Here is a 14,948-nt window from a genome sequence, read left to right on the forward strand (position 1 = left end):
CTCTGAGTGGATGCAGCTTAGGAGTTGGCTAGTGAAATTTCTGCTGTTTTAAGACCACTGCTGCAAAGAATCTGAGGGTAGGAACCTGAAGAATTGGTTTGCAGGACTGGGTCCCCATTCACACTAGCTGCTGGGATCTAACCTGGAAAGAAAGAGGTCTCTGAGAGGGGATGCTGTTTGTTTGGACAATGAGGAGAACATATGTTAGGGGGCAGGGAGGGGCTGCTTCAGCATAGAAGAGGAAGAGCAGATGTGAAGATGGAGTCAGGCTCTCTCACAGGCAAGTGGGCCTGACACTAGGCCTAACCAGGGCTCTGGGAGGTGTATATGGGCACCTGATGGCCTGCAGTGGTGGTGAGGAGCTCCTCTCCCCAGCCCAGTTCTTTCCCCCTTCCAAGAGTGTCACATGGGCCTCGTGGGCACCAAGTCCGCCATGAGTGCATTTGCACAGTGTTTCTCAAAACTGATCAGCACATGGGAAGGAACACTTGATAGTCCATGGTAGTTACATTTGTGTACTGCCCAGAGTCCCTTTGCCAAGTCCCCAAGTACCTCCTCTCCTGCTTCTGACCATACTGTCTCCCAGCACTGTCTGCCCTCTGCAGTCCTGTGGCCACTTCCACCTCTTGGGGGCTTATTGGGGTGGGAGACTATAGGTAGGAAACCCTGAGTGTGGGATAGTCCTACCTGCCGGATAGGACTTGTAGCAGCTTTTAGAACTCAGCATTTTCATTTTTTCCTCTATATGTAATACTAACCAGCTCTTAAAATAATCCATTTTCCTTTGAGAGCCCCCACTCACTTGTGGGTTATGTTTTGATCACTCTCATTCCCCCCCCCCCAAGCCCTAGCTTTACAGGAAGTAGAATGTAATTTAAGCCATAATCACTTCTGCTCCCTCTCAACCTCTGGAACGAGTGGGTGTCCTGTGGTGGGTACCACAATTTGCCCAAACCACAGAAGGAGCTGAGCTGTCAGCTCTGTGCTACTCTAGCCTGTGGTATGTTGAGAGGAAGGGGCTTGCAGCCCACTCTTTGAAACTTGGGAGAGTGTCTCATTCAGCAGTCTTTTGCGGTCCATTTCCATGGTCCAGGCACAGGCAGCATTGAAAGCAGAAGTTACCTCAGCAGTGAACCTTGAGGGAATTGTGTCCTTCAGACATCCAGGGGACATCATATGCCCTGGAGAAGAGCTTTGACGCGTGGAGGAGTTGGGCTTCTAATCCAAGGGCAGTGGTGTTGGGTTATAAACAAGTCTCTGGGAGTTGTGCCTCTACCTCTGGAGCAGAGCTGAAGGGAGAGGCTTTGGGTTTTAACTTGGCTAATGGATTTTCTTTTGGAGGCACTGACTATCTCTTTGCTTCTCCCATGGCTGCAGGCTACGTGTTCTGCATGTTACATCGCCTCCCGGAGCAGCACGACTGTACGTTTGACCACATGGGTCGTGGCCGAGAGGAAGCCATCATGAAAATGGTGAAACTGGACCGGAAAGTGGGGCGTTCCTGCCAGCGCATCGGGGAGGGGTGCTCCTGAAGGCCAGGCACGGCCACACATGACGCTGTTCTTAGTTCACTAATGTTAGCCTTATTTAGGACAAAGTCAGCCAGACACCTTGTACTGGGCACGCGTCAGACTACAGCCAGTCCGTTTCCTTTCTTTAGCCAGCCATCCTGGTACTGTAGTTTAGGGGTTGATGGTGGTTGAAATTGATTTCTGGCTGGTTACTAAGGTGCCTGCTAGCCATTGTATAAAATTAAAACATGAAGAATATTTTTTTTGAGCATGGCTAGTGGATTTAAAACAACACATACCTGTCACTGCTGGAGTCAAACTTAAAAAAGCCTTAAGTGGAAATGTTCCAGATGGAGACTTGGAGTCACTGAGGAGAAGCTGGTGTTAATGTTCCCACGACGCACATGGCTTTGCCAGAAACTCTGTAATGTTCCGCCTTTCACCTCTTCACTTATCCTTAGTCCCGGTAGCCAAGATACCTGATGGCCACGCGTGCCTTGGCCATGGGAGGCTGCCACGAGTGGCCATGTGGCTGGGCAGGGGGTGGTCTTGTGCTCCCACAGAGCTGGAAAGGGGGCTCAGGCTGGTTCTTAGGAAAAATTTTTTATCTGACTTGCTATGAAAAACTCATCACACAAGAAGACAAGCATTAACCTCACTTTGAGAATTCCTCCACTTGAGACTAACCACCACCACCAAGACCCACCTCTCTACACAGGATCCACAGAGTGAGAAGCAGCAAGTATCCTGGCCGGTCTGCCGTTTGCCAAGTTTCAGGGACCTGGCGATTGATCAAATAAGGCTAATCTCAGCACAGCAGCTGTGCCGGGCTGCCCCACTGGCCTCTGCACCTTGAGTTCTATATTGGGAGTTTCTTCAAAAGGTGTTTCAGAGCTGATGGGGGATCTGCAGAGGCACTTGGGAGAAGCTGGGACAGCTGCTGCCCAGACTCTGCCCTTCCTGCTCCCATTGACCCCCTGGGGCCAAGCGGGCAGTGCCATGGTCTCTGCCTCTCCTTCTCTAGAGACAGGCAGTGCACATGGACTACACAGCAAGCTCAGTGAAAGAGGCAGCCTAGTGCCTGGGACAGGGCTTAGTCTCTGCTCTGGGGGCTGGGGGGGTGTGTCCTCAGCCTGTGCCCTCCACCTGGGCAGAGAAGCCCAGTAGCTGCAGCCGCTCAGGCCAGATGAGAAAGAGGAGAGGTGGGCCTGTGGCCTGTGTTACTAGTGGAGATTGGGGGCCAGGTAGACAGGAGTAAGATACCCTTGAACCTGAGTGGGCATCAGTGGCCTCACAGCCCTAAAATAGGTTGGTGAGGGGAGATGGCTCCTACAGAGATGGTTTATATCTGCCAATGCACAGGCTTCTGGAACTTTCCCTTCATACCACAACAAACAGTTTAGCTCTGCAAATCAGCAGCAAAACACCACACACAAATATTTTTTGGTCCAAAATACTGAAATAGGAAATCATGCTCTTCACCCCCAGCCCCTGAGTGGAATCCGCTGCAAAATCTCCAGCCTTAATTCTTGCTTCAGGACCAGACTGGTGTCTTGCTCTCGGGCAGCCCAGGGCAGGGCACCCGGTCTGCCCACGTTTACCACTGTTGTCAAGCCACGGCCCTCTGGCCAGCCCATGGCCTTCCTCACTGAGGCGCCTGCCTAGGCTCCCCCTCAAGCTTCAATCCCCAAGAGGCCACACGCGTGCCCTTCCGCCCTCCTCAGGCCCCAGCAGCTGCTGCCGGGCAGCAAGGGGCAGCAGGCTCTGGGGGACGGGCGGCACGCAGGGAGGCCCGACCCCTGTTCACTTCCCGATGGTAGAGCTGGGGGTGGGGGGAGGAAGGGCTGTGCCCCTGCAGTATCTGTTCTGTGAAGTTTGTTAAATGTAAGGAAAGCTTAAATTCTTGTATCTTTAAGAGAAAAAATCTTATTTAACCCTTTTGTGTTCTAGATTTACTTACACATATAGCCTAGAGCTCAGTTTTAGTTTTAACATTGTGAAAATATTAAAAGAATCTTGTAACTTTATTCCTTTTTTTCTCCTGCTGAAAAAAAAATTAAACCAATCATATGAAAGTTTGGATTTCTCTGTCCTACTGGTTCTAAGTGCCCAAGTCAAAAAGCCTCTCTGGCAAAAAATGGGGGTGGAATACATGCTCCTTCTGAAGTGTCTGTTCATTCATCCAGTTCCACACTGGTTTCTATTGGGTGCATCTGCCTCAGAACCACAGGAAGAGAGTGTCTGGTGGGGGGTAAGGAAATTAAGCACAGCCCTGAGAGCCCCGAGGTGTGTCTAGGTCTTTGGGCAGTGCAGCTTCTTTATGTTCCAACCTCTGGACAAGACCCAGAGGAGACTGCAGGTGAGGTGGACACTGTGATCTTGGGCACAGAGCATATACCCAGCCCCTCAGCAGGTTGGTACCCACTGGTGACGGAATGCCAGACTCTGGGGCAATAGCAAGGTGTGGGCCAGCACAGCACTTGGGCTTGTGGTCACACTGCAGGGTTGAGGGTCGGTTCCTCCTCCTTGCCCCCTTCAGTACTACTAATTGATGAAGGAGGCTTCCTTTGTGCCTTACTGGGACCTCCAGTAAGAAATGGGATGGATGGGGCCGGAGAGATAGCACAGCGTGTTTGCCTTGCAAGCAGCTGATCCAGGATCTAACGTGGTTGGTTCGAATCCTGGTGTCCCAAATGGTCCCCATGCCTGCCAGGAGCTATTTCTGAGCAGATAGCCAGGAGTAACCCCTGAGTGCTGGTGGGTGTGGCCCAAAAACCAAAAAAAAAAAAAAAATGGGATGGAGGGGCCAGAGAGATAGCACAGCAGTAGGGCGTTTGCGTTGCACACAGCCAATTCAGGACAGACGGTGCTTCAAATCTCGGCATCTCATATGGTCACCTCCAGGAGTAACCCCTGAGCGCCACCAGGTGTGAACCAAAAACCAAAATAAAGTGGTTGGTTCTGGAGAGAATAGGGAACTTCCTGGGGTTCAGTGGGTCTTAGTCTGCACTCCCTTGGAAAATCGAGAGCCTTCTGACTCCAGAAAAGGAGACACCCCACCACCACCACCACCAAGAGTGAGGGCCCAGATGGGCACAATGGGTAGAAATCCCCACAGAAGTTGCCAGGGCCTCATAAATTCACTTTGTTGCCATTCTTAAAACTCCAAGAGGGGCTACTAGGAAAAGAGCAGGTAGAGAAAGACTGGGGGATAGGAAGATCTTGGGAACATGGACATGAGTGGGAATGGACCAATGTCCCAGCAGCCTGACTCACATGTGGGCTCCAGTGAGTTCATATGCTGGCATTAGGTGAGTTCTTCTGTCACTTTGGGGATGTCAGACATTTAAAAGCTTAAAAAAAATACAGCAGATTAAGTCATCTTCTTGCATCTTTTGAGCACTAACTAGAGAGATGGGTGAGGAATACAGGCGGTGGCTGCACTCAGAGCTCCAGGCTCCTTGACACCCTGACTTGTGGGTCATGAAGCACTGATCTGGATGTGACCTGTATGCAAAATGATCCTAATCTCAAGAAGGTGCCCCAGACCCAAGCCAACGTATAAGAGGTCTGAGGACAGAGGTGACCCCAAATGGAACCGAGCAAACGTGGAACCCCAATACATTGTGGAGAATGTGAAATGTTGAGGATCCTGTAGAAAACAGTTGGTTCCTCCAAAATCCAGAAGTGCCAGCTGACCTAGGGATTCCCCTTCTAGGTATTGACCCCCACAGAACTGAAAGCAGGGGCTTCAGTGCTTTTTGTATGTGTGTTGATGGCACCTTAAGAGAGACAACCTTGTGGATTCCAAAGTTAAATCTGGATAAATAGCATGAACCGAGTATATAATTTAAGAATCAGTACCACATTCCTGTGGACAGGAGCCATGAAGACCATGCAACTCACAGAATATGGCCATTGCTTTGAATGTCTGGAATCAGTAGCTCTACTGGGACAGAAAGCAGATGATCTGTCACCAGGATTTAGAGGGGGTCTAGGAGCTGACTCGGTGCAGGGTCTTCTATGATCATGAAAATACTCCCCACTTGAGAGAAGGCCTAGCACCCTGTAAAAACCTGTGCACTCCAAGGGTTCATTTTAGGATGGGATTGCAGCTACATGTGTCTCCTATTTATAGTTAATCTGTCTTCCCTGCATCCAGCAGTGGGGAGCCAGATGTGTGACTCTAGGACAGCACCAGATATGGGGAGTCTCTGGAAAGCCTGGCCTCTCTGAGTTCCAGCCACATGGATTTGAGTAAATACTGTGGTCTAGAGTGGTTGGTCGGTATCCATGTGCAACAGCAGAATGAGCATAGACTGTATGGGTTCTGTTCCCCAGTGTAAATGAAGCTGGATCTCACTGATTGACTTGCCAGGCCAGCACAGGGCAAGGAAAAGCTGATGGTTAGATGGTGATGAGGTGAACATGAACCTGAAGTAATGGGATACAATCCTTTCTGGTGAACTCAACCAGTGGGGGCTGCCAGTACTGTAAAAAAGATGGTGTAGATGAAACGGGAGGTGGGGAACAGGGCCAAAGAGACAGAGTTGACACAAATGGCAAACTGTGGGGCCAGAGCAGTAGCACAGTGGAGAAGGTATTTGCCTTGCATGCAACTCACCTGGGTTCAGTTTCCAGCATCCCATATGTTCCCAAACCTGCCAGGAGTGATCTCTTAGTGCAGAGTCAGGAGTGCCCCCCCCCCAACAAACAAATGGGCTTGTGAGATGGATTCTGGCTTTCAGGTGAGGGTCTCAGCAGGGGACACCCCTCCTGGCCTTGCAGTGCTTCACTCAATGTCCAAGATGAGTGTTGACTGGGAGTCATGGCCAAGTTCCCTATGTTCAGCCATTTAGGCTAGGTCTGAGCAGATTGACCCTGAATGTGGCCAGTTCTGCCATCTGAGACCTGGCACTGCAGAGCTGAGTGAAGTGCCCCATGGGCTGTGGAGATTGAGACCACTCACACTGCTTCTGCAGGACCGCCAGCAAAAACCAGGATGATTTGGGGTACAGCTGGCTGGAGACTACTGCAGACCATGTCTGTCCTCTCACCTACCCTGCCTCTTGTAAGAAGCAAAGTACTTTTGTAACCTTAGAAGCATAAGTGTCTGGACCAGAGGACTTAGCATGGCTGGTAGGGCACGCGCCTTGCATGTGTGTGAGTGTGATCCCTGAGCACAGAACTAGGAGTGGCCCCCAAAAACAAAAATAGAAAACAGACTGAATTTTACACTGTTGTAACAACTAACAGAAGAGATGAGTGGGTCAACCTCAAAAATGTCTTCCAGTGTTTTCCTTGATTCTTTTCTAGAGTGATTACCCCTGTGCCCCCCAAACCCTCATTGTTCAGCCTATTGGTGCTGGGGAACTACCAGGGCAGCACCGAGATGATTACCCATGAGTTCCCAAATTTTATCCCAGGAAGTTTTTGGGAAAACATCTAACAACATTTTCCTCTGGGGTCCTCCAAGCCACGAGGAGCACTTGCCTCAGGAGTAGGAGGACAGTACCTGATGGATGTGACAAGAACTGGTGTTCTTGGGTGGGACAGCTGGCTACCCAGCCTCTCCTGCCTACAAGCCTGACTAAAATGTGGACATGAGGTTGCAGGGCTGCTGGCTGGAGCACCCCTATCAGACTCAGGGAGCAGGGAGGTGCCATTCTAGGTTGTGGGGTGCTTAAGAAAGCCTATTGGGCAGCAGAGGAGCAGGAAGAAGGCTATTCTGCATGAACTCCAGCAAGAAAGGTGGACCCACAGACCTGGGACCTTCTTACTGTGTTCTGGTCCCCCCAAGTGCCCACCCTGCAAGAATCATCACTTCAACACCCTAAATTCTGGTGCCCCTCCACCAAAGGGGTAATCCCTGAAATGGGGGTGCTAGTGGGGGCCCAAGAGACTCCAAATGGTTCTGAAGGACATCAAGAAAAGACCACTGTCTACAACCCTGCACCCCACTGTACCTGAGAGACAGTGGGGCAGTGACAGGGCACCTCATCCACCTGTGGACATGCACAAAGCCAGCCTGATGGAATGAGACTGATGGAGTGACCCTCTGCACTTTTTGAGTCACCCATGTAACTGTGAGCAAACAATATTCTCTGGGCAAATGTCTTCCATGGCTTTGTACCTGATCCCTTCTGTTGCTTTTTTTTTTTTCCCCACTTTAATTCATTCTGTCCTCTGTTTCTTCTGGTCCTGTTCCATTTTATTTTTTATTCTTATTATTTAGTCAATGACATTGTTCATGATTGAGGTTGGTGAGGAATATGAGAGTGTACCTCATTGGAACCTCAAATTTACCCAGAATGAACAAATTGCTCTTCAGTGTATCCACCTGCCTTCTTAAACTCAAAGTCTAAGATTTATGATATTTACCATTTAAGCTGATGAAACAGTATGTATTGGAGTTCCATGGTCCCACACATGGGAGAGATTGCAAAACCCACTTCAGGAGAGTTGATGTTTCCCTGGCAGGTATATTGAGTATAGCTGTTTACAGGACAAACAAGGGCCCTTGGTGGAAAATGTCAACAGAAGAATTGCTGAAACTTAGAAGATAACAAAGACTGTCCCTGAATTCTTGCTAAACTTCCAAAACCCTAAAGTGCTGGGAGGATTGTCACCACTTAGGAAGGAAATTGGGGACCCAGGCACTCACACATGAGCTTACAGCCAACCTCGGGATTCTGAAATTTCCATGAATCACCATCCTCAGCCTTCTGTGTCATTCATTTGTCTGACTGCTCCCTCAGTTTGCTGTGGGCTCTTCCTCTCTGGGGCTCCAGGCACAAGCTTTGCAAATCTCAGTTGTCCCTTCTCAGTTCTCCAAGGCTCTGTCCTCAAACCTATGACCTGTCTTTTCTGCTGGGGAATCTTTTTCCAGTCTCCTGACCCTTAAAAACTGGGAGCGACCCAACTGTACCTTGCTCTGGCTCTAAACTATGGTGGTCGGAACAAGATAATTGTGGGATGTGAGGTTGAAACATTGCATATGTGAAACCTTGCATAAACCAGTGAATCCGAGAGACACAACCATTAAGTCACTCCAGATAAGCCCAGTTGAGATCTCTGGAGCTTTCTGGGGATGGAGGGGGGGGGGGGTGGGATGGGCAGGCTGAGTTCCTGTTTGCCAGAAGGTCTAGCACCCCACTCAACTTCTCCAGCATATAAATGACCCAGCTCCACGACTAATTTCAAAGAAAGACCAAGTTGCTGAACTATCAGTTCAACTGTTCTGCAGTTCCTGGAGCGTGATAATCTCCAAATTTTATAGTACTGACATCCCAGTAGGAGCACAACATTTTAAATGGGAAAATTTCACGGAAGTCCACCGAGTTCAATGAGTGAAACCAAGAATACAGAGGGCACAACTAGCACCTAAAAGCTCAGTAAATCCTCCAATAGTTACTTTAGTAACACCATTGTGAGATTTATGTTGTAATAAGCAATATATAGTAAATGTGTGCTTGCTAAAGGGAAGGCTTATGAAGATGTGTGATAAACTGGGGACATTAATGAAGGGATATTCACACTGGCAGTGGGATTGGAGTTGGAACATTGAATACCTGAAATAATTATTATGAACAACTTCTGTAAATTTTCAAATGTTAGAAAAAATTTAACTATGAAAATCAACTAAAATAAAAATTTTTCTTTGTTGGGGGTAAGGGCCACACCCGGCAGCGCTCAGGGGTTACTCCTGGCTGTCTGCTCAGAAATAGCTCCTGGCAGACACGGGGGACCATATGGGATGCTGGGATTCGAACCAACCACCTTAGGTCCTGGGTCGGCTGCTTGCAAGGCAAATGCCGCTGTGCTATCTCTCCGGCCCCCTAAAATAAAAAATTTTAATTCAAAGAGATCTGCATGCTCACCCCTCTCCACCATGCAGGAAGCCCCAGAAGCCACACCCAAACTCTGGGGTCTCCATCAGATAAACAGCTTCACAGTTTCATGACTAATCTTGGACAAGAAGCCAAGCCAATGAAACTTCCATTCACACTGGACATTTTTTTTTTGTTCCTAAATATTTTAATATTATATTACTTAGTGGCTAAAGTATAAGATAAAAAATTACAAGTGCTTTATAAAGTGGCATTCATTTTTAAGTTGACATTAATTGCAAATCAAGCCATCACACTGAATACTGAAACTTGAAAAGTTATTATAAACAGAAAATATTAGTACAATACAGGTGATCCAGTTTTAATCTATTTCACTGATATTCTAATATATTCTCATCAAAAATTAAAATGTTTTAATTAAGATTAATATTCAGTTTAAAAGGCATAATTACCATAAACTAACCAAATTATCCTAAAGGTTAGGAATTTGTTTACTATGGAACAAATGCCATGATTTTCAGAATATATAAGGAACATAGAAGGACCCAACAAAAAATAAATTTATAATATCAAGTGTCTGGAAGGGTTACATTCATGGCCACACCAAGAGTTAGCTATTTGGCTACGTTTTCTGTTCAGTATTGTGTTCTATAAAAAAAAATATTTAGATAACCTTTTCTTTTTAACCAAACATTTCTTTTTTAAAAATAATATTTAAGCACCTTGATTACAAACATGATTGTGGTCTTTTTTTATTAATATCTTTATTTAAACTCCTTGATTACAAATATGATTGTAGTTAGGTTTCAGTCATGTAAAGAACACCCCCCCCACTTCACCAGTGCAACATTCCCATCGCAAATGTCCCAAATCTCCTTCTTCCTCATCCCACCCTGCCTGTACTCTAGACAGGCTTTCTACTTCCCTCATTCATCCACATAGTTATGATAGTTGTCAATGTAGTTATTTTTCTAACTGAACTCACCACTCTTTGTGGTGAGCTTAATATCGTGTACTGGACCTTCCAGCCCTCCACTCTTTTGTCTCTGAAAATTATTGCAAAAATGTCTTTTAGTTTTCTTAAAACCAATAGATGAGTGAGACTATTCTGCGTCTTTCTCTCTCCCTCTGACTTATTTCACTCAGCATAAAAGATTCCATGTACATCCATGTATAGGAAATTTTCATGACTTCATCGCTCCTGATGGCTGCATAATATTCTATTGTGTATATGTACCACAGTTTCTTTAGCCATTCATCTGTTGAAGGGCATCTTGGTTGTTTCCAGAGTCTGGCTATTGTAAATAGCGCAGCAATGAATATAGGTGTGAGGAAGGATTTTTTGAATTGTATTTTTGTGTTCCTTGGGTATATCCCTAAAAGTGGTATAGCTAAATCATATGGGAGCTCAATTTCTAGTGTTTCGAGGAATCTCCATATCGCTTTCCATAAAGGTTGGACTAGACGGCATTCCCACCAACAGTGAATAAGAGTTCCTTTCTCTCCACATCTCTGGGGCCAGCACTGCTTGTTCTCATTCTTTGTGATGTGCGCCCATCTCTATGGCATGAGATGGTACCTTATAGTTGTTTTGATTTGCATCTCCCTGATGATTAATGATGTGGAGCATTGTTTCATGTGTCTTTTGGTCATTTGTGTTTCTTCTTTGAGGAATTGTCTGCTCATTTCTTCTCACCATTTTTTGACAGGATTAGATGGGTTTTTCTTGTAAAGTTCTGTCAGTGCCTTGTATATTTTGGATATTAGGCCCTTATCTGTGGGTATTGGGTAAATAGTTTCTCCCACTCAGTGGGTGGCTCTTGTATCCTGGGCACTATTTCCTTTGAGGTGCAGAAGCTTCTCAGCTTATTATATTCCCATCTGTTTATCTCTGCTTCCACTTTTTGGAGAGTGCTGTTTCCTCTTTTAAGATGCCTTTAGTCTCAATGCCATGGAGGTTTTACCTACGTATTGTTCTTTATACCTATGGTTTCAGGTCTGATATCAAAGTATTTAATCCATTTGAATTTTGCCTTCGTACATGTGTTAGCTGGGGAGTCTGAATTTGCTTTTTTGCAAGTGCCAACAGCACTTGTTGAAGAGGCTTTCCTTGCTCCATTTAGGATTTCTTGCCCCTTTATCAAAAATTAGGTCATTGTATGTCTGGGGAACATTCTCTGAGTACTCAAGCCTATTCCACTGATCTGAGGATCTGTCTTTATTCCAATACAATGCTGTTTTGATAACTATTGCTTTGTAATACCATTTAAAATTGGGGAAAGTAATGCCTCCCATATTCTGTTTTCCAAATAGGTATTTGTGGCTATTTATTGTTCCAAATGAATTTCAGAAGTGTTTGATCTACTTTTTTAAAGAATGTCATGGGTATTTTTTTTATTTTTATTTATTTATTTTTTGTTTTTGGGTCACACCCGGCGGTGCTAAGGGGTTACTCCTGGCTATCTGCTCAGAAATAGCTCCTGGCAGGCACGGGGGACCATATGGGACACTGGGATTCGAATCAACCACCTTTGGTCCTGGATCGGCTGCTTGCAAGGCAAACGCCTCTGTGCTATCTCTCTGGGCCCATGTCATGGGTATTTTTAAAGGAATCATACTAAATCTGTACAAAGCTTTGGGGAGTATTGCCATTTTAATAATGTTAATCTTGCCAATTCATGAGCATGGTATGTGTTTCCATTTCAGTGTGTCCTCTCTTATTTCTTGGAGCAGGTTTTATAGTTTTCTTTGTATAGGTCCTTCATGTCTTTAGTCAAGTTGACTCCAAGATATTTGAGTTTTTGTGGCACTAATGTGAATGGGGTTTTCTTAATGTCCATTTCTTTCCTATTATTATTGGTGTATAGAGAGGCCATTGATTTTTGTGTGTTAATTTTGTAGCCTGCCACCTTGCTATATGAGCCTATTGTTTCTAGAAGCTTTTTGGTAGAGTCTTTAGGGTTTTCTAAGTAGAGTATTATGTCATCTGCAAACAGTGAGAGCTTGACTTCTTCCTTTCCTATCTGGATTCCCTTGATATCTTTTTCTTGCCTAATCGCTATAGCAAGTACTTCCAGTACTATGTTGAATAGGAGTGGTGAGAGAGGACAGACTTGTCTTGTACCAGAATTTAGAGGAAAAGATTTTAGTTTTTTCCATTGAGGATAATATTTGCCATTGGCTTGTGGCAGATGGCCTTAACTATACTGAGAAAAGTTCATTTCATTCCCATCTTGCTGAGTTTTTATCAAGAATGGGTGTTGGGGGGCTAGAGAGATAGCATGGAGGTAAGGCATTTGCCTTGCATGGAGGAGGACAGTGGTTCAAATACCAGCATCCTATCTGGTCCCCCAGGCTTGCCAGGAGCAATTTCTGAGTACATAGCCAGGAGTAACCCCTGAATGCTGCCAAGTGTGACCCAAAAACCAAAAAAAAAAAAAAAAAAAGAATGGGTGTTGGACCTGATCCTATCAAATGCTTTCTCTGCATCTATTGATATGATCATTTTTATTTTTCTTGTTGTTGATGTTGTGTATTATGTTGATAGATTTATGGATGTTAAACCATCCTTGCATTCCTGGGATAAAATCTATTTGATCATAGTGAATGACCTTCTTGATGAGGCATTGGATCCTATTTGCCAGGATTTTATTGAGGGTATTTGCATCTGTGTTCATCAGGGATATTGGTCTGTAATTTTCTTTTTTGGCAGCATCTCTGTCTAACATCTCTATCAAGGTGATGTTGGCTTCATAAAAACCATTCAGAAGTGTTCCCGGTTTTTGTTTGTTTGTTTGTTTTCAATTTTATGAAAGAGCCTGGCAAGGATTGGCAGTAGTTCCTCTTGAAAGGTTTAAAAGAATTCATTAGTGAATCCATGTGGGCCTGGGCTTTTGTTTTGGGGCAGGCATTTCATTACCATTTTAATTTCCTCAATAGTGATGGAAGTTTTTAAATATGCTACATCATCCTTATTCAACCGTGGAAGGTTACAAGTGTCCAAGAATTTATCCATTTCTTCTCATGTTTAGTGGCATAGAGTTTCTCAAAGTAGTTTCTGATTACCCTTTGAATTTCTGCAATATCTATAGTGATATCCCCCTTTCATTTCTAATACAGGTTATCAAGTTTCTTTCTCTTTTTGAGTTTTGCCAGTGGTCGGTCTATCTTGTTTATTTTTTCAAAGAACCAACTGCTTTCATTGATCTTTCGGATTGTTTTTGGGGTTTCCACTTAATTGATTTCTGCTCTATGCTTTATTTCCTTTTGTCTACCTATTTTTTGTTCCTTTTGTTGATCATTTTCTAATTTTATAAGCTGCATCATTAAGCTATTCAGGCATGCTCCTTCTTCCTTTCTGATGTGTGCTTGCAAAGCTATAAATTATCCTCTCAGTACTGCTTTTGCTGTGTCCTATAGATTCTGATAGTTTGTGTCTCCATTGTCATTTGTTTCCAGGAACGTTTTGATTTCCTCTTTGATTTCATCATGGACCCACTGGTTGTTCCATAGTAGGCTGTTTAATTTCCAGGTGTTAAATTTTTTCTTCTGTGTCCCTTTGTAGTTCACATCTAATTTCAGAGCCTTGGGGTCAGCAAAGGTAGCCTACAAAATTTCTATTTTCTTGATTTTATGGAGTATGTTTTATATGCCAGCATGTGGTCTATCCTGGAGAATGACCCATGTTTTTAGAGAAGAATGTGTATCCAGGTTTCTGGGGATGAAGTGTCCTATATATACCTACTAGGCCTCTTTCTTCCATTTCTCTCTCAGAGCTAGTATATTTTTGTTGGGTTTCAGTCTGGTTGACCTATCAAGTGTTGACAGGGCCATTTTGAGATTTCCCACAATTATTATGTTCTTATTGATATCCTCTTTCAAATTTGTCAGTAATTGTATTATATATTTTGCTGGTTTCTCATTGGGTGCATATATGTTTAATAATGCAATTTCTTCCCATTGCACATATCCCTTGATTAGTACAAAGTGTCCATCTTTGTCCCTTACAAGTTTTCTGAGTCTAAATTAGCTTGTGTCACCTGATATTAATATAGCCACTCCGGCTTTTTTTTTGGGGGGGGTGTTTATACCTGGCAGTGCTCAGGGGTTTCTCCTGGCTCTACGCTCAGAAATAGCTCCTGGAAGGCTCGGTGGGACCATATGGGATGCCTGGATTCGAACCACTGTCCTTCTGCATGCAAGGCAAACACCCTACCTCCACGCTATCTCTCCAGCCCCACTCCAGCTCTGTAAAGTGTGTTTGTTTGGACAATTTTCCTCCAGCCTTTGATTTGGAGTCTATGTTTGTTTTGACTATTTAGTGTGTTTCTTGTAGGCAGCAGAAGGTTGGATTCATTTTTTTGATCCATTTTGTCACTCTGTGTCTCTTGACTGGTGCATTTAGTCCATTGACGTTGAGGGAGATGATTCTCATGGGATTTAATATGTATAAGTCTATGTGTATCTTTGTGTATAAGTTTTTTTGATCTGTCTTGTCTTAAAGTAGACTTTTCATATTTTCTTTTAAGGCTGGTTTTGCATCTGTAAGGTTTCTGAGCTTTTGCTTATCTGTGAAACTTTGTACCCT

General features: G+C 44.8%; 1 protein-coding gene across 2 annotated transcripts in view; it reads left to right on the forward strand.

Annotated features, from left to right (window-relative positions):
• ZFAND3 (zinc finger AN1-type containing 3) overlaps nucleotides 1-3,586 on the forward strand; it is a 321,493-nt gene extending 317,907 nt beyond the window's left edge. For both annotated transcript variants that reach the window (XM_049765426.1, XM_049765427.1), the window contains exon 6: nucleotides 1,378-3,586. In XM_049765426.1, coding sequence (XP_049621383.1) covers nucleotides 1,378-1,532 — 155 coding nt within the window. In that variant the 3' untranslated portion in view covers nucleotides 1,533-3,586. The remainder of the gene's footprint in view (nucleotides 1-1,377) is intronic.
• The last annotated feature ends 11,362 nt before the right edge of the window (nucleotides 3,587-14,948 follow it).

The sequence above is a fragment of the Suncus etruscus genome, chromosome 18 (assembly GCF_024139225.1).
Source record: "Suncus etruscus isolate mSunEtr1 chromosome 18, mSunEtr1.pri.cur, whole genome shotgun sequence".
Lineage (NCBI taxonomy): Eukaryota > Metazoa > Chordata > Mammalia > Eulipotyphla > Soricidae > Suncus > Suncus etruscus.